This window comes from Hemiscyllium ocellatum, chromosome 22, assembly GCF_020745735.1.
Source record: "Hemiscyllium ocellatum isolate sHemOce1 chromosome 22, sHemOce1.pat.X.cur, whole genome shotgun sequence".
Classification (NCBI taxonomy): Eukaryota; Metazoa; Chordata; class Chondrichthyes; order Orectolobiformes; family Hemiscylliidae; genus Hemiscyllium; species Hemiscyllium ocellatum.
The window spans coordinates 23,389,252-23,410,366 of record NC_083422.1 but is presented as its reverse complement, the minus strand read 5'-3'; the positions used below and the strand labels follow the sequence as shown (position 1 = coordinate 23,410,366).

Sequence of the window (21,115 nt, the reverse complement as noted above, 5' to 3'; positions counted from 1 at the left end):
ATGTGCAAGCTAAGTGGATTAGCCATGGGAATGCAGGGTTGCAGCGATACAATATGAGGGTGGTTCTGAATGGGATGCTTTTTGGAGGGTCACTGCAGACTTGATAGGCTGAATGGCCTGCTTCCACACAGTATAGGTTTTACGATTCTCAATAAAATAAGGGGAAATTACATACCTTATTCTGAATTAAAAGTGAACAGGCAACAGGCATTTGCTGCAACAATACAACTATACCTGACATTATTGTGAATTTTAGTAGTGTTTGACACTAGGAGCTTGGGGCAGTGATAAGTCATTTCGGAGGCACAAAAGAGGAAAAAATAAATTCTCATCAATTGGATGAGAACAGTTGTAAATGGGAAACGTACACTTTGTATATAAAATAGGTCTACAAAAAAAATCCTTTTTAGTTCAATGAGTGAATTCTTTATTTATTAGATTTTACCCAGATACTTCTCTTTTCCAACTTTTGTTCATTTTTGGTAGGTTTCACATCTTGTGATTTGTAAAAAAGCTGACGCATTGTCAAAGCGCCTTCACTGCTTCTTAATCAGTAGGATGTGTTCATCTCCATATAAGTATACTGAGCTGTGACTTCTGAGATTTTATGTCAGACTGGGAACTGTTGGTACCCAATTCAAAACTTAAGTGCCGCACGTACTGAGGCAGAAAATGGATGGATTAAGTGAAGTATTTTGCAAAAAAGTGAAATTCTCAGAAATATATTGTGGCAAATATTGTTTGTTCTCATAGGTCCCCACTTATGCTGACTGTTTCTCTTAAAATCAGACAACACAAGGGAAAAATATTTGTTCCATCCTGTGCATGCTTTCTGATAAGCTAGACAATTAATATCACTGATAGTTTTCCCCCACTCCCTTGCAAACATTTTCTTTTCAAGTCTTTGTTTTGTACGTTATAAGGGTAACTACTGCACTTTAAGTCTATTTCAATAGCTGGGATATTCTTTGGATTGTGAAAGGTTGTGCAAGACCTTGAGGACCCTGGAGCAACTTTGTAATGATGTCACTGAGCTGTTTTCTCACTGGGCATAAATAGCATGGTGTGATTGGAGTAAAGGGAAGAGGAAAATATATGGCTAGTTTGGCAGAAGCCTGAAGTTTAGCTACACTGGTTTAGAAATGTGCGGAAAAACAAGTGGAGTAGACTTTATAAAATGGTATTTCAATAATGTGACAGTAAGATTGGAACCTGGTATAGCTCTGAATATGATGTGTTGTAGTATTTTGTCTTAACATGCAATAATGTTATAAATAAGCCCAAGTCTGAAGACCGTCCTTGACCTTTTCTTCCACCAGTCTCTTTTGAATCAAAACTCATGGGTGTGGACATTAAACCACACAACAGAAGATGAAAGCAAATCTTTCTCTAAATATCAATTACAGCATGATGTGAAGTAGACCCACTTTCCAATTGGCTTTGCCACAGTCATTTCACATGACCTTGTTAATTGTTATTGAAAGCACTATGTCTTTTGTTAAATATTCTAATTTGTATGATGAAGTTCCGGACTCTGCTGGAATGTAAGTCTACAAATAGCAATATGCAGGATAAGCAGCCAATATATATCTTTCAAAACATGGGATTCATTTATTCTTATAGGGAAAAAGAAATCCTTTCTCTCTATTTTATGTTGTTTCAAAAATCAACACACTCCTCTGCATGGAAATACAGCAGTGAACATTGCAAGCACAGCTTATTAAAATAAGCTTAGCACATGCCCTGTGTCTCAGAGTGACTTGTTATGTTCTGAATTGTCAAACAAAAACCCATTCATTTCTGCCCTAATTAGGAGATCTGTAATTGGGGAATATGACAGAGTTCAACTGCACTATGTACTGTCTGCCAGGTCCCATAGTGTATGCTTTATAAAATGCTCTTCAATTCAGGAGCAGAATATCATTAACTTTGTAAGTGGATGAACACAATGGACATGCAATTTAATTAACTTCTAACATTGTATGTTGGAAGGTAGACAAAATGAAATTATGCACATATTTCTCAGTAATGCAGGCAACCTTGAAAGGGCTTTATTGTGGCAGGTCAGTCTGGGGTTCTGCTTTGTCCAATTATTTCATATTTACTTGAACTCCATTTTTTTAAACTTCTGTAGTTTATAAATCAATCATGTTTAACTGTATGACATTGACAAAGAATCACTGAAACTCACAACAGTTTAATATGTGCTCTGATATGGCCACTGTATCCTGTTACAATCTAATGCCTTTTAGTATGGGAATCAACCACAGTAAAATGAAATGAGATGGGCAATAAAGTGAACTTTATATTTGATGTTCTCAGAGAAGAAATGAAAATAAATGAGATTATCTAATGTTTTAGAAGCTACTTTCTTCATATATTTTATTTGCATTGATATGATTGGTTTTCCTTTAGAAAATAGCTGCAGAAAACAGATCTTGTGTAGTGCACTCAATATACATACCTTCTCTAATAAGTTCAATTCAACAAATAGCTTATCATTTTCCAAATAAGAAATGATGGATTTACAAAAGTGTCAGCTCCGTCTGTTTGCTAATCACGCCTCTTGTTATTAATATGTAATAAATGACAAGGCTCAATATTGAGTCTGTAATTATGGGAACAGATTCTCATATGCATTATGTAGTTGACAAAACAGCTATTTATACTTTTTTAAAAATCTGGCATTAGAAATTTTCCTGAGGGTTATTTGTAGCCTTTTAAATTTCTTGATAGCTGAAAATTACCTGAAAATTACCTTAGCTGTGCAGTAATTGACTTCTGCATATGGATTTCATATGTAGGAATATTGTACTTCATGTTGAAGCAGCTGAATATAATCTTTGTCATTTGCGAACCTTTGAGTTCTGAATTATCTTCTTTTTTAAAATAAATATTTCCTTTGTTGGAGTAATCAGAAAAAAGACCTGCTACTAAAGCTGTAGCCAATGACTTCAACTCCATGAGCTCAGTTCAGGAGCTCAATCCCCCTATGAGGGAATCGCCTTCCAGATCTCTCCCTTCATGATGCACTGGAAATCAGGCGGGGAAGAACTGGACAGCTGCAAGTATAAATCCACACCTCGTCACTAGCAGTTCCAGTGTTCATGGGCTAGATGATAGCTTTACTACAAATAGGAATGCTTTTGGATGCAACAGGACTGACTTAATTTGGACTATTTATTAAATGATGAATATATTGAGAAGTTGTAGTGTTGCTGTTTTAAATTTAAAAGCAAAGAAAATACAGGTCGTATTTAAAGAAGCAAGCACTTTTAATACTGACTGGGTGAGCTGCTCAATTCAATAGCAAAGCAATGAATTTCTAACCAAAAGTATTATTTGCTCCTTTTCAACTTTCATACTAATTGACAGAGTTTTGAATGCAATACTCCAGTTGGACAATACGTTAAGCTACTTTGCACTATAACTACACCCAAATGAATGGCACATATATATTTTCAATATCTGCTAATGACTCAGATTGTCCCATATCTTCAGTAAGATTACATAAGCCAAATATAACAAACATTCATAAAAAAACATTAAAAAGTTTGACTAATCTTTTACCTCTTAGAGGTTTCCCATCTTCCAGTGAGTGTGATTGCACAGCACTGGGACTAAGTGAATGAATCTCAGATAAGATATACTTTTCCATAATGTCTTGGAAACCATAATTTTGCTGTATGCTTATTGTGTTTATTTCTGTCTACAGTTAATGCAATTACTCATTTGCTCCTTTGGGTCCTACTCAGAAGTTAATAGATGCATTTTACTAATGGAAAATTAAGTAGAGCTACTGACAGTGAGGTTTATAAATATGTAAAATATAGTTTTAATTATTTCAAGTGAAAATGGCAGGAAATCAATAAAATGGGACGTGACAAACATACAGTTGACGTATGCTATTGTTCAGAGATCAAGATTTCTTGTCAGCAGAGCATTTTCCAATTAATATTCTTTGATTGTGATTACAAATTCATTCATCATTGGTAATGACATACACAGCATAAAAAACATTGCTCAATTTTGATCCGAATTCTGACTTTTGAGTATTTATACAGCTAGATGCAGATTTGGTATTTGTCTTTTGATTGTTAGGTAGTTATAGAGTCATTCAGCATGGAAACAGACCCTTCAGTCCAAACAGTCCTTGCTGACCAAAATCCCAAACTGAACTAGTCTCACCTGCCTGTGCTTGGCCCAGATACCTCCAAACATTTCTTATTTATGTACTTAACCAAATGTCTTTTAAACATTGCAACTATACCACCCATTTCCCTGGAAGTTCATTCCACACATGAACCACTCTCTGTTTAAAAAAGTTGGCTCTCATGTCTTTTCCAAATCTTTCTCCTCACACCGTAAAAATATGCCGCTTCATCTTGAAGTCACCTGCCCAAGGAAACACTACCATACTGCGAAATGTTTGGATCGTGAAGAAGTTAGATATGTTCAAGAAAATATCCTTCATCAAGATGTAAATGTTCCTACTGAAGAAGGAGCAAACCTTGACCTTCTCGACCTGCTATTCATCTTATTGATACCCCTCATGATTTTTATAAACCTCAATAATGTCACTCCTATTCTCCAGTGAAAACAGTTTCAGCCAATCCAGTTTCTCCATGTAACTCAAACACTCCATTTCCAGCAACAGCCTATTAAATCTTTGTGAACTTTCTCCAGCTAAATAATATCTTTCCTATAACTGGACAACCAGAACTGGAAACAATACTCCAAAGAAGGCCTCACCAACATTTTGTACAATGTCAACATGACGTCCCAACTTCTGTACTCTATAATCTGAACAATGAAGGCAAAACATGCTAAATGCCTTCTTAACCACTCTGTCTACATGTAGACTTAATAGAATTATGTACTTAAACCTTTAGGTTGTTCTGTCCTACAACGCTAACCAACACCTTACTTTTAATTGTATAAGTGATGCCCTTGTTTGTTTAGGGAACGTCCCTACATCATTTATACTGTTCAAGAGATGCATTTGAACCCAGTTGTGTATATCTAGTATATGATTCTTTTTCATTCTTGACTAGAATCCAATTATCTTTATATATCCATTATTCCCATATCCTAACCAACCTTATCCTCCACTCCAACAGGAAAATAATAATTCTGAACTTTTGTTATCACACTTTTAAAGTCTCCCATTTATTAGACATCCCTTTACCAGCAAAATGTTTACTCCAATGAATCTTTGAAAGTCTTGTCTCATACCATTAAAATTTGCCTTAGTCCACTTTTAAAAACCATAACATTTTTGGAAGGCTTATATTTTTCCAGAACTGTTTCAAAACTAATAGAATTATGATCACTAGACCCAAAATATTCCCCTTCTATCACTGTCACTTTCCCTGTTTTACTATCCAAAAGAAGGTCAAGGTTTGCTCCTTCTCTAGTAGGAACATTTACATTTTGATGAAAGATATTTCCTTGAACACATTTAACAACTTCTTAATGATCCAGGCATGTAACACTATGGTAGCCCCAGTCAATGTTTGGAAAACTAAAATCTCCTATTATTACAACCTCTTCCCCTACTGTACTCCTTGTACACCCACAACTTTTGCCAAATTCCAAACTCATCTACAAGTTCACTGATGACACCACTGTGGTAGGAAGGATATCTGACAACGACGAGTCAAAATACAGAAGCCCCCTCCCCTATCAGCGTTCCAAAAAGACCACTCCCTCCGGGACTCCCTCGTCAGGTCCACACACCCCCAGCAACCCAACCTCCACTCCCAGCACCTTCCCCTGCAACCGCAAGAAACTTGCGCCCACACCTCCCCCCTTACTTCCCTCCAAGGCCCCAAGGAATCCCTCCATATCCACCACAAATTCACCTGCACTTCCACACACATCATTTACTGCATCCGCTGCACCCGATGTGGCCTCCTCTATATTGGGGAGACAGGCCACCTACTTGCGGAACGTTTCAGAGAACACTCTGGGACCAATCAACCCAACCACCCCGTGGCTCAACACTTCAACTACCCCTCCCATTCCACCAAGGACATGAGGTCCTTGGACTCCTCCATTGCCAGACCATAGCAACACGACGGCTGGAGGAAGAGCACCTCATCTTCCACCTAGGAACCCTCCAACCACAAGGGATGAACTCAGATTTCTCCAGTTTCCTCATTTCCCCTCCCCCCACCTTGACTCAGTCCCAATCCTCAAACTCAGCACCGCCTTCCTAACCTTCTTCCTGACTTCTCCGCTCCCACCCCCACTCTGGCCTATCACCCTCACCTTGACCTCCTTCCACCTATCACATTTCCAACGCCCCTTCCCCAAGTCCCTCCTCCCTACCTTTTATCTTAGCCTGCTTGGCACACTTTCCTCATTCCTGAGGAAGGGCTCATGCCCGAAACGTTGATTCTCCTGCTCCTTGGATGCTGCCTGACCTGCTGCGCTTTTCCAGCAACACATTTTCGGCTCTGTCCATCCTTAAGCCAAGTTTCTTTATTAGCTATGCTGACTCAAATCTATGTTCACAAACATGCCCTTAGTTCATCAGCCTTACCTGTGACATCCCTTGCATTGAAAGAATTGCAGTTTAATTAATCAGAATAACTTTATTCTCTGACTTGCTCTTCCCTATCTTTTCTAAATAAGTTTTATTTCAGATTCTGAACCATCCTCAAATCTTTTCTATTTACTCTGTTTACTCCAATTCCCCATCTCCCACACACACGCACACACACGCGCGCTCCACACCCTCCCACCCCCCCAAGTTTCCCTGCTAGGTTTAAGTTCCTTTCCAGTTCAGGTGAAACCCATCCTTTTTGAACAGCAGCGATCTCAATGATCCAAGAACCTGAATCCCTGAACATTACACCAGCTCTTCAGCCATTGAGTTATCTCCTTTATCTTTCTATTCTTTCCCTCATTCAAGCTTGACTCCAGGAGGAAACCAGAAATTACTATTTTTGATGTTCTGTCTTTTAATCTTCTTCCTAAGTTTTATATTCACTCTGTAAAGCCTTAATCTTTTCCCCAAAAATGTCATTATTATCAATGTCTACAATAACTTTTGACTTCTCACTCTCCCCTTTTAATAATATGCTTCAAATGTTTTGTCACATCCTTAAATCCTGGCATCAGGAAGGCAACATACTTTCTTAGATTCACACTCACTGCCACAGAATCTCCTGTCTGTATCCCTGACAGGAGAGTCTCCATAACAATTATTCTTCTAAGTTTTGTCAAACCGAGCCTACATAAGATTCTTTGTAGTGCTCAAGCTCTGACTGCCTCTTCCATGTTCCTCTGAGACTATCCCTTTCAACAGTACTCAAAACTGAATACCTATTTGAGAGAGGAATAGCCACAAAAGACTTCGGAACTATCTTCTTACCTTTCTTGATAGTCAACCATTTATCTGATGAATGGTGCTGTGTAAGCACTTCTCTAAATCTATCAGCATATAACTCTGTGTCTTTTATATGCCTTTAATGATATCAAGCCTAAAAAGGAGCAGTTTTCATATAAAATCAACATTTTTTTTACCCAAGGAATTAATATTAAGCATGCAAAATATAGAAAAAAGCAAATCAACCACTTAGGTGAACAAGCGAATTAAAAATGATTCCTCAAGTGGTTCAGCAGACAGCTTTCAATCCTCTGATGATAAAACAATCTCACTGCAGAGCCAGCCACATGTAGGCCACTTCAAAAACTCTGTAAACGCAACTTCCCTGCGATTCAAAAAAAGTATCTTTTCAGTGATATTTGACAAAAAACTCTCCCTGCACACACACAATTTTTTTAAGGTACCATTTTTTTTAAAAAAGCTTGAACTGTCTACATGTAGGCCTTGTCAAAAGCTCCATAAAGCCAACTCTTGTTTGCAAAAAAAAGTGCTTTTGTTTTTTTCGACCAAAACAAATCAAAATAAAAATCTTATACAGTAATTGTAAGAAATATAATCATCATAACTATAAGAAATCTAGAAGTAAGCTTGCAATCTCAGAAGCAGCTGCAAGATCCACACTACTCTCAGTCCTTCATTTTACATTTTGTTTATAGATAGTGTGAGGGTTATAAACTTTAGTGCACAACTTTATGTAACAACCAGCCTTTTCCATAATGTCTCCATTATGGTAGTAAATTCTGTGTTCCTTTTAATTCATTACCTTAATATGGAAAATAGGAACATGTTCAGCTATAATTATTAGTTTGGCTCCGTGGGTAGCAATGTCAACTCTGCGTGTTCTTTCCAGTGGAGTAGTGTTAATCTAGGCTAGCATCTCCATGGAGAACAGGGGGAATGTTACATTATTGGAAATTTAGACCTTGGTGGGTGTTGCAGCCTAGTTGTTAAATAACAGTTCAGGAAATTAAGTTATGAATTTAGATTTAGAATTGCTGTCAATCTGTGGACTAATACCAACACACTAATGCCCTTCAGCAAAGAAAGTCTCTTGTGATCTACTTGTGACTTGCACTTTGATTTGTCTGGTGGTTGTGAAAGACTCTAAGTGCTTCACAACCAATGAAATACATTTTGAAGTGGAGTCATAGAAGTGTACACCACAAAAACAAACCCGTTGGCTCAACTCGTGCATGCCATCCAGATATCCGTAATAAGTCTTGTCTTGTTTGCCAGCATTTGACCCATATCCCTTTAAACCTTCGTATCCACATGCCTTTTAAATGTTCCAATCATTACACACACACACACACACACACACCACCACCACCCCCACCCTAGTCACTATATATATATAACCACACACTCCCTCAAATATCAATATTAGAATGACCAGCTATTCTATTGTTGATTGAGAATTAATAATTGTAGGACTTTCTGGTAACTCACCTGTTTTTCTCCAAAGCAGTAACATTAGATCTTTTGCATCCAGTTAAGCAATTTAATATATCATTGAAAAAAACAGGTCTCTAATAGTGCTTCAATGGACTGTAAGCCTTGATTTTTCTGCTCAAACTCTGGAGCAGGGCATCATGACTCTAAAGCTGGTGTGTTACCAAAAGAACTGAAATCAGGTAGTGGATTCATAATAAGCTCAGGGTGTCTGGAAGTGGAGAGGTGTGCTATCCAATCAATATTGGTCACGTCCCACAAACAGTTAAATAATTTTCTATCAGTGCAATTTATTTGGTGATCCTCTGAGTCTTTTCCTTGTTGATTTGAAAGGATAAACGTAATAAAGTGAAGAAAGCTACATAATGTCCCAGAAAATTAACTGATATTCATTTTACTCTGATCTGTAAAATTCCAGCTTCTCCATATCTTTTGCAGCTGTTTACATTTTCCAGGATAAATTCAGTAAATTAAGCATATGTTTAACTGTAAATTAAGCATATGTTTAATTCAGTAAATTAAGCATATGTTTAAAAGTCTGTGGGTTTCCTTCATATGCTTGTTCGAGTCAGATAGCCAACAGCACTCAAGTTAGACTAAAGGCTTATAAGCAGGGTTTCTTAACCCAAGAGACAACTATGAAATTTCTGCCTCCACACATTCAGACATCTAATATTACAAAAGCAGTTGGTATTCCCCACTCTCTTGGGACATTAAATGAAACTCTGCCATTGTTTATTAAATCCACTTTAACTACCTGACCACTTTTACACACAAACATTGAAATTAGGAATCAGCTAATCAGCACCTTGAGCCAGCTCTACCATTCAATAAGATCATAGCTGATATGATTGTAAGCTCAAATCCGCATGTCTGCCTATCATAAATAACCCTTTACCCCTTACTTAACAAGAATCGACCTACCTCTGCCTTGAAAATATTTAAGGACTCTGCTTTTACGGACTTTTCAGCAAGATTTCCAAAGATTCATGCCCTGTCTGAACAAAATTCACCTTGTCTTTTACGAAAAGTAAACCATTGACTTTTACCCGTGACCCTCTAGTTTTAGATTCTTCAATAAGAGGAAACATTCTCTCCATATCTACAATGTGAAAACCCCTCAGAATTTCATATGCCCCACTCACAAATCACTTCATTTTTTAAACTCCAACTTGATGTTCGAGTCATTCTCAACTCAATCTTAAATCCAATTAAAATGTGACACAACCCTGAGGTTGTCCCCCAGTGCTGGTTCTGTAATTTAAACAGGATTGAATTCAAAGATACAGCTTAAATTATTTGTCTGAGGGAAGCACTAACTCTTATAATGATAGCATACCTATGTTCAAAAGAGTAACATGACATTCATGAGCAGTGAGAATTAGCAGAACTTCCAGAGACTGATCTCTGAGCATAGTGATCTTTGTAGAACGCCATCTTAGTGTTCTCTTTGATAACATTGTCTAGGAGCTGTTCACCTTCCATTCAACACCTGGGACCTCTTCAGTAAACTATTCTGTTATGCCAAGTGATACTAAATCTATTGTGTTAGTACTGTTGTATTCCTAAAGTTAAAAAAAGTTAAAATCATCAGCAGAACAGTGTTTTCCCAAACCTGAGAGCGTCCTTGTCATAAAGGCTGTTCACCTTGAGTTATTTGACAGGACGTCTCTTGCTGGCCTACCTCATTTGCCACTTTCAGAAAGCCTGGTGCAGAGTATTTGGGTCACAAGAGGAATACTCATCAATTAAATGTATTATGGAATTTTGCATTGGATGAACTAATATGTCAAGGAGATGGGCAGGACCTCATGTTTGGGCTTTTGACAAATCAACAAATGTTTAATCTCATGATGTGCAAGTTCTCATAAATAATGCAGTGATTACTGAGACAGAACCCTGTGTGAATGTTTTCCCAGGAACTGCAGTCGGGAAAGAAAAGTCAACTAAATCACTTCTTTTTGGGTTGCATTCTTAAAGACCACTTTTTTTTTTGTTTCATTGCTTTATTACCACAGAAGATCTAGCAAATGAAATATATCATTGTACTTTCAAAAGAAAATGATATTTTAGCCTTTTGCGGTTTATCAGAATTTAGTTCAGATGCAGTGATAATAGCTGTTCCTTTCTGATGTTTTTTTTACATTTTGTTTTTTAGATTGCTCACTGCAACAATATTTGTGAAAATATATCAGGGACCTTTTTATTTGCAAAATACACAGCATTTTCTGAATCAACACCAATGCATGAGGAAATAATAAAAGAATTCTTGAGATCTACAGCACTATGATTCGTAGAATCGTTTGCTGTAATTGTACTTTCAGTCTGGGCTTGGTGAGAACATACAGCATGGAATTTGTGGACCTGTGAATGGTGAAGAAATTTCAATGATATGTGTACAGTGCATGTTAATACATCTGTTACCAAGGTACAGGCTCTCCCCTCATCATTCAAGCAGTGAGTGCAAGATTTGAAAGCAAGAGCATGGAAGTTGTTCTTAGGCAGTCAACCACAACACAATCATGAGAGGTAATGTCAGCAGGGTCAATGGAATGTCCTGGTGAAATAGTGAGATGGCATTTCAGTTAGCATTTCATAAATGACAGTCCATTTGACCCCGATTCTAAAATAGATGGTCACTCAAAAAATTATGAGGGTGGGGACAAGTCTTACATTTCCATCCTGTGATGTCTCACCTTGTTCTATTTGATAGCATCCACAAAAAATAGAATAGTGTTCCTTCATATGTAACACATAATGTTCATAATGATATACCTAAGATTTGTTTATTGCTGAAGGACACAAGGAAGAAATGTATATATCAATCATTATCTGGAAAGTTAAAAGTTTATGTTGACTACCAAGAAACTTCATTTCTAATCTTTTGAACAGTGTATTCCTGTTGAATCCTATGATATTTGAAGAACATAAGTAGTACATAACTATGAGCTCAAGGTATATGAGTATAGCCTTAGCTGAAGGTCATTAGAAATTTTATGATGCAGTTTAGAGTCTCAAAAATGGAATTGATGTGCAGTTATTTTGGGTCACAGTGAAATAGATTGTCCCAGTTTGCTGCTATTTAATTAAACAACTGAGTGCAATACTTGGAGTTTGATTTTAAAACCTAATGGGATTGGGATCAGATGAAGACAGACACTAAATATAGTCCCACTGGTCCCACAGTCTCCCATCTCCATCATACCCCAGTCTCTCCCTCTCCCACTCAGATATCCTAAATTAATTTAGTCTCATCATATCCTCAACCCTTCCTGTTCATATACCCATCCAGATGCTTTTTAAATGTTGTAATTGTACCAGCCTCCATCACTTCCTCTGGCAGCTCATACCATACATTCCCCACTCTCTGAATGACAAAGTTGCTCCTTAGATCCCTTTCAAATCTTTCCTCTCCCACCCTAAACCTATGCCCTCTAATTCTTTGCAGCAATCAGCAAGAGCATTTATTAATAAAGTGTTATATTTCTGCAGTTGAAGTGTTGAAATATGGTAAACTAATCTTTCTTTTCTAATCCATTATACAAAGTAAATTAGGTTTTAAATACTGGGCGATTGAATAAACTATTAAGTTTTAAACATTTCATGAAGTGTTTTTACTTAATGCAATATAGTGCTTATGATGTCAGCATTGGGTTATGGTTTAAGAGACTAGAGCACACTAGGCAGACACTTCAGTGCAGTGCCAAGGGAGTGCTTCACTGTTCAAGGTGTCATCTTTCTGATTGGCCATGAAACTATAAGGTTACAGAACTACATGTCCCAAGATTCCAGTCTGCTTGATCTTTGGGATGTCTTTCTAATTGCTGCAAGAACCCAGCATCTACCCAATTGCTGCTAAAATCCTACCAGGCCAAGTCTGATATATCAGAGCCTCTGATGATATACTTAACAAATAAATCTTGACAACTGTAAGTGAAATAGGTTTTCCAAGAAAATCATGTCTGAAGAATTCGATTAGCTTTGCTTTGATGGAAATGACCAAGTGAAGAATCGGAGGGTAACTTTGTTAATATTTCTCGAGTACTTTGTTGCATTCAAATTAGATGTGAGAATTAGTACTGCAATATTATCATCTTATTTCCAAGCTGTGTTTCCATCTAGGAAAGCATTACTGTAATATTTCAGTCCTGCAGAATTTCATGGATTAAACAAACGCATGACTACTTTAATGAACATTGATTGCACAAAAACTCAACCACGTGTACATAATGAGGGAAAGTGTGGACTGCACATGCTGAGATCAGAGTCGAAAAATGTGGCACTGATTCCTGATGAAGGGCTTCTGCCCAAAACGTCAACTCTCTTGATCCTTGGATGCTGCCTGACCTGCTGTGCTTTTCCACACTCATAAACACTTTTATGTAGTTATCTGTATAAATCATTCAGGAAAACTCAGAAACACCATAGTTTATCTCACAGACCTTTGAGTTTTAGAACACCACCACAAGGAGACATGGTCAGTAGCAGCAGATTCCAGTAAGCTAAATTCTGGAGCGAAGTTGCAGAGAGGAGGAACTCACCCTGATTGGCAAAGACAGTAGCCAAATGGGGATCATCAGAGGTTTCACAGAAATAAGGGTTAGCAAAGCCTAATCAAATATCTTGGATTCAATCAAAGATTCCAAATGGATCTTTTAAGTTTGCAAAGCACAAACAACATGTGAAGGTAATGTAATTGTTTCAAATTCTTTTATTCATAAGAGCCTGCAATTTATGATTTGTAGCTTCATGATGAATGGTTTTCACTTGCTGTCTCCTGCTGTCTTTAGTTCAGATTCCATATTTGTATCATATTTGCAACTGTAGCAGAAAAACTGATGTGTACCTCCCAACGTATGATGTTTGAGAAATGTATAGTATAGGCTTGCACAATACAAATTTTTTTAGATATAGAAATACAGACAGACTCTCATGATTTCAATAAGTGGAAGTACATTGCTAATTGCAGTAACAATTAAGTAACTTTTTTTATAGCTGCAGTTTACTTTTAGATTTGTAAAAGCATAATTCATCCTGTTTCTTTCCAAATATACTGCATAAATTAGTATTAAATAAAACTTCTGTTTCTTTTGCAGGCTTTAGGAAATCTTTACTTTCTTCACGAGTCTTTGAAAAATACCTATCAATTTGATTTTAAAGGTAATCCTTACGTACTATTAATTGTAAGATAGCAAATAGTGAGCTGAATTCTACATTCATATTAAAGTTAATGCAGCTGGTGACTTTGGTGTTTTAATTGGCATCAGCTTAAGTGGATCAGTGTCCTTATATTGACTTCTGATATTTGACTTATTGCTTAACGTCATGAAACAATAGCTGCTCAAAGCATAAGTTACATTCCTCACATACATTCATGCACATTCTAAAAAACAATATGTATATTCACAGGGAAGGCCATTCCTGACTGCCCTTGAGAAGGTGATAGCTAACCAACTTCTTTACCAATGAGTAGTTTGTTTGTCTATTTCAGACAGCACTACATGTGGGTTCCTGTGGATTTGGAGGCATATAAAGACCAGATGGATTAAGGCAGCAGATTTGCATCTCTAAAGATATCACTGAGCCAGAGAGTCTTTATGACAATCTCATAGTCATTATTACTGATATTAACTTTTTATTCCATGCTTAATTAATTAATCAAACTTAAATTCCCAGAAGCTGTGGTAGTATTTGAACTCATGTCCAGATCATTAATCCAGGTTTACTACTCATTTAGCATAACCAATATACCATCATACCCAAGTGCATACAATTATTTTTTGCTACAAAATTATACGCATAGACAATTATTTTTAAAATGAGTCAACTCATTTCTGGAGTTGTAACCCAACAGAGATTAAAAAGGCTTTATTTTGGAAAAGTTTTAGTTTAAAAAAATCTTTCCTTGAGGGGTAAAGAAAGGGCTTTAGTCTACTAAGCATCAGAAAAGAAGATCATATTATAAGAACAATTAAAATTCAATTATAAATGCTGATGATTTGCAAATGCTTGTTACATGCCCTGTCATTATTCCATAGTGTAACATTTAATGACTGTAAAATGAAGTTATAAAATATCAGTTTAATTTTTTTTGTTGCTGAACTATATGCTACTGAACACTGCAGATTCAGATTTACTGTATTGCAACTGCTATATTAAATTATAGTATTTCGGCAAATGTGGATGTTTCCTTTTATCGCCTTAATGATTTAGGAATGATCTACTTACCAATTGTTGACACAGAAGGAATTGACTTTTCATTCACATCCAGTAAATAGAACTGCAGGTCAAGATCCAATATTTAAATGTATGGTTGTTACAAAGCAAATGAATTCTCCTGTTCATTGTCAGGATATACAGAGGAACTACGAATATCCGGCGTTCGATTATCCGAATATCGGATTATCTGGCAAGATTACAAGGTCCCGATGTTCGGCTAAATTATGTTATCCGGCATTTGATTATCCGGAATTTGGTTAACCAAACAAAATACTCCCTGCCCGAGTCCTTCGAATAATCGAGATTCCTATGTAAAACAAAATATCTTTCTTAAGTGTTATTTTGTGCAATCACGAATTCACCCACTTGTACCTCTTATTAATGTTGAACAGCTGAATTTTCCTGCAGAAATTAGGGTTAAAATGGGAGCGACCTCTGCTCCAGCTGGCAGCTAGGCCCTAGGGTGACTGTCAATTAATCAGAGGGTTGGCAGCTCAGTAGCTACAGCATAGATGCTTGGAAAGGCAGTACCTTGGGTTTGGCAATACCATAGCTACTGAGAGCCTTTCTGTGAAAACCTGCTATGGAGCCACATTAAGCCCTAGAATATGTTGCAATGCCACCACAGCGGACCTGCCAATTTCTCAACTGTGTTGTGTTGGGAAAATGTTTATCAAAGGCCTTTATCAAAGCATCCATCAGCCTTTCAACATTTTATAAAAAAGATCCTAGTTTCTCAAGCCTTCCTTGATAAGTCATTTTGAAATCATGGTAACATTCTAGGGAATTTATAAACAAAACAAATATTTACTGATCCTTTCTATTGTCACATCTACTGAGGGTGCCACCTAGTAATTTGTGCATTTGCAATCTAACTTTTCTGTGTATTACAGAAGGTCTAGTAATGGTCAATTTAAATATTGTTACATTAGTAGTTAATCTAATTGTGAAACTCCAGAAGCGTGTTGTTTAAATTCTTACATTGACTACATCGTCAATCAATCCAGATAACCCTTTTTTATGGCACAGAAAGTGAGCAGTTGGTTCCAATCACCATTAGATGGGCAATTTTCTTGCACTTTTCCCATACCATTGCAATTACTTATCTGTTTCCCTTTGAACAGATGAGTCTCCCCTACACCTCAGGTCAGGTTCTCATCAACTGTTACTCTCAGCACATGCCCCAAGCATCATAATACACCTGCACATTCTGTGATGCTACCAGTCCTGATGCTGACTGCCTGTATTTTAATCAGACTTATTAATAGTGTCATTAGCAAAAGCTGGATATTGAAATCACTGAAGTAAGTGGGCAGCCCAAAATTGCATTGCAGCCTGCATTACAATCAATAGATGCAGGATAATTACACATCCTAATCACCATGCCTGTTCTTGAGAACAATCAAATTTAGTGTCCTTACCCTATTATCTGTATGATAGTTGAGCCAGGTGTAATTTCCTTCCTCGGTTGTGATAATTAAAGTGTGTTTTTGAAAGTGTATTTTGAGATAGAAATGCAGCCATACATTGAGGAAGGAGCTGGTTGACACTAAAATGTTTAGAATCACAATGAAGCATGGAGGTGTCTTCTCTCTTCAGCCATATTTTCTCTTGAAAGAAGACAGCTTTGCAACAAGGGTTACCCTGACTTCATGTGAGGAAAAGACTAACTAGTAGCTTAAAGTGAAACGGAGGGGTTGGCTGGAAATTTCCTCTGGATTCCTCCACCCCTGCTATAAGTTTGGCAGAAATTCTGTTTGCACAGGAGACGGGATGTCTACTAATTTTTCGACAAAGATACAGCAGAGTGGAAAGGAATCTGAAAGGAAATTCCTTTTGATTGTGAAGAGGTAGTTTCTTCTTCTACTCTCTTGTTGCAGAGAATGTCTTTTGAGTGGTAACAAAAAATATAGCTAGAGTATTGACGTTTGTTGAAGCAGGGAATTCTGAATGAACATATGGGGCTGATTCAAACTACGTGCAGAGCAGGGTGAGTTAAAAATGTCTATAGCATGTAGCTTACAAACATCATCACGTCTCACAAAAGATGTTTTGGCACTAGTATACTATAGAAAGCTAACAGAATCTGTGAATTGTACTCCATTAAGAATAACCAGACATACTGTTCTCAGTAAAAACAACTATTCCTTAGGTGAAATTTATTTTATGTGATTTCTTTTCTTCAAGCTAAAAAGTTCAAGAAAGTAACGGGTAAAGAAATCTACTCAGAAACGTTAGAAAGTACGCCCATGCTGGAAAAAGAGAAATTTCCACAAGATTACTTCCCTGAGGTAGGTTGCTCAGTCTTTTGAATCACATAAAACACAAAGTCGACTTGTAAAGTTGCAAAGATTTATCGTTGTCCCTGTCAAGGGATCATGTTATTTAATGATCTGTCAAATAGCTGTCTTAAAATGATTTGCTTTGCAAGTTTGGGAAGGGTTGCAGAATAGATCTCTTATGTTTGTTTTGCCATTGTCCTGTGAATTATTTTCATTGTTACAGTGATGAGGTTTGTAAGATCATTGTTTTTTGGGACTATAACTTTAAATTTAGTTTTGGAGGTGCCAGTGTTGGTCTGGAGTGGACGAGGTTAAAAATCACACAACACCAGGTTATCGTCCAACAGGTTGATTTGGAAGCACTAGTTTTCAGAGCCCTGCTCCTTCATCAGGTGGTTGTGGATGGAGCAGGAGTCCGATAGGTAATGATTCCAAATCAACCTGTTGGACTATAACCTGGTGTGTGATTTTTAACTTTAAATTTAGGGTTAGTGAAAGAGATTATATGATTTGTTTAGAAGTCAACTTGACAGTAAATTTGGATGGTTTGATTGTTGGAGATCAAATGAAGATTTGTAATATTTTACTGGAAAGAAAATGCAAGGTAATTATACTTGGAAACAATATCAGTAGACTCTCGATTTGTAATGAATAGATGCTGAGTTTTTCCAAACTGCCAGGAAGATGCTGAAAATGGCAGGTTGTACGCTATTTTACTGTACGTTGTCCATATTCTTCAAAGCTTAAAGAAGATGAAAGAGCAGCAGGATTGCTCCGTGGTTAGCACTGCTGCCTCACAGTGCCAGGGACCTGGGTTCAATTCCACTCTTCGTCGACTGACTATACAGAGTTTACACGTTCTCTCTGTGTCTGCATGGATTTCCTCTGGGTGCTCTGATTTCCTCCCACTGTCCAAAGATGTGTAGGTTAGATGGATTGGCCATGGGAAATTGCCCATTGTTTCCACCAGTGTGCAGGCTAGATAGATTAGCCATGGGGAATGCAGGATTCCAGGAACAGGGTAGGGGCGGGGCAGGGTAAGATGCTCTTCAGCGGGTTGGTGCGGACTTGATGGGCCAAATGGCTTGTTTCCACACTGTAGACATTCTATGGAGTTGAGAACAAATATAGCTAATTAGAATTTCTATTCGATTCAAAATTAATGTTCTTCACATTGCCTTGGAGAAGAGGGCAAAGGAAGCCATTCTGAGGTTATGGGCTTCCCTTTAAATCACTGAGTACCTTCAGATAGACAACAGAGGTTCTGCGTGGTCAGCAGAGAAAGGAAGCTACTTGGCTGTCTGAGTTACCACAGCTGGACGTAGGACGCAAACAGTCTCTACTTGAAGAGTCACATTCTCCAGCCATCTGCAAGTTCCAGGGGATAAGCCCTGACATAACCAGGCATGATAAAATGATTTAGTTCGGCTTTAAACGCCTGGTGGATTTAAGAATCTCTCTGAAAACTGAGAAAAGGACATACATGTTGGGCTTAGGTTTGCTCCTCTGACTAGTGACACATAAAACAGACAAATCTATCTCAGTAGCTAGCTTTTTCTTGGAACATGTCACCTGCAGCTAAAGTCAGAGGCATGCCTTTCCACATGGCTGACCAAGACACTCTCTGTCTTAATGTCTGTCATTGTCAGATTCAAAGGATTTAAAGATTGATACTCAACCAGTTTGATCTTGTTATTAATGTAATGTTTGTGTGCATCAAGTCCTGAAGTAGGACTCACACCTGGAACTTCTAGTTCAAAGGCACGAACGCTACCTACTTTTCAGTGAGACCTCTACCATTAAATAAATGAGTATAAAACGGAATATTGATTCTGTAGTTTAATATATGTACAAAAAGTAAGTAGGATTTACTTACTACTGGTTTTTCTTTTATTATAAATGTTTCAATATATGGAATCTTCCTGTTTCAGCTAAGTTCAAATTCCTTACTAAAGGTTATTGGTGTCTACAGAATTTGTAACATTATGTATCTCACATAAAGGAAACAGTCTGTATTGCATTAACTTGGATACTGAAAGACAGTAGTAATAAAAAAATCACAAAAAATAAAACTGTTTTAAAAATCTATTGATATTGGAGACCTTGACTTGAGGTCATGTGACATGATTGACATTGTTTTGTGGGTCATGCAATAACTCACAGAAGCATAACTGAGGTGACCACATGTGATGGCATGTGTACATTGTGCATACAAATGCAGTACTTGATTCTGAGCTTATACTTTTTCAACTGCGCTCACTAATTGAAATCTGGAGTGGATATGCTTCAATAATTTAGGCCCAGCATCCTTTCTTTGCCAATTACATTTTCACAAAACATCCTCATTATGCTTTTAAAATTTATCCAAAAATCTCTTGCATCATTTTTAAGTACCATATAAATCAAAACTTGTCCTATTATATCGATAATTTAATATTGTTTCCAATAAATAAGACAGAATAATTGTAACTGGTAAATATATCAGACTGAGAACATCACTCTCCATCTTAGTAATAACTTGTTCCTTTCTGAAACTGACAGATATGCAAACAATCCTCTCAATTGGTTTAAGACTGATTTCTTTCTCTTTATTACTGCCGCTTAAAGATGATCTAAAAGTAATTACATTGATTGAGGTATAATGCAATCCAAAATAATTACAATTCACTGCATATAAAACTAACAAAACTTTTCATGATGATTTATTGTACCTCTTGGCTGTATATGAATCTTAAATGATGCCTTTGGGACCAGCACTTGAGATAATGTTAGGCTATTTAAAAAGAACAGATTTGTGTAGTCTATCAGACCTGAATAATTTTTGCCAGTAGTGAGAAATTGGTTGTTATCATACATCATAGATACTGCTCAAAGCTCTTATGAAAGATGAATTAATTTCACTAATGCTCTAATGTGAACCTTTCATGAACAAAGCTGTACAAGGATAACCTTGTAGGGGTCCCTAGTTTCTCAATAGTGATTTATGTCATGTTTTAATAAAAGAAACAGCCTGTATATAATCCATCTGCCGTGCAAAGCAGGGACACTGACTTACGCTACATGGGATTTTTCACTTCCCTTTTTATTTCACACTCCAGACTGATGAAAGGTTTCAAGGAAGACTAATATAGCCCAGTGTATACTCAGTGTTGCTAAATTGATTGTAATTCCAGCTTTAAATTATACTGAACCCCTTCTCCACCTCCTTCAGTAATTGTCATCAAAAAGATGGATTACTGCAAAGAGAGCTACTGGATGTATGGAATAAAACATTTGTGGGGACATTTCTCTGTTTAACTTTGAATAGAGTCATAGAGTCATCCAGCAGGGAAACAGAACCTTAGGCCCAACAAGTCCACACCAACCATAATCCCAAACTAAACTAGTCCCATCTGCCTGCGATTGGCCCATATCTCTCCAAACCTTTTTAATTCATGTGCCCATCCAAATGACTTTCGAACATTGTAACTGTGTACATATCCACCACTTTCTCTGGAAGTTCATTCCACACACAAACCACTTTAACCACTGTTAAAAAAATGCCCCTCATGTCTCTTTTAAATCTTTCTTCCCTCACCTTAAAATTTGCCCCCAGGTCTTGAAATCCTCCAACCTAGGGAAAAGACGCCTGTCATTCACTTTACCTATACCCCCTCATCATTTGATAAACCTCTGTAAAAATCCTCAACCTATGAAAATCCATTAAAAAATTGTCCCAGCCTGTCCAGATTCTTCTTTTCCTCAAACTCTCCATTCCAGCAACACC

At 37.2% G+C, this 21,115-nt stretch overlaps 1 protein-coding gene across 2 annotated transcripts in view; it reads left to right on the top strand.

Moving 5' to 3' along the window:
• The window catches only part of LOC132826461 (inositol polyphosphate-5-phosphatase A), a 518,580-nt gene that overhangs the window by 320,117 nt on the left and 177,348 nt on the right, over window positions 1–21,115 (top strand). For both annotated transcript variants that reach the window (XM_060842396.1, XM_060842397.1), the window contains exons 5-6: window positions 13,945–14,008; window positions 17,255–17,358. In XM_060842396.1, the coding sequence (XP_060698379.1) occupies window positions 13,945–14,008; window positions 17,255–17,358 (168 nt within the window). The remainder of the gene's footprint in view (window positions 1–13,944; window positions 14,009–17,254; window positions 17,359–21,115) is intronic.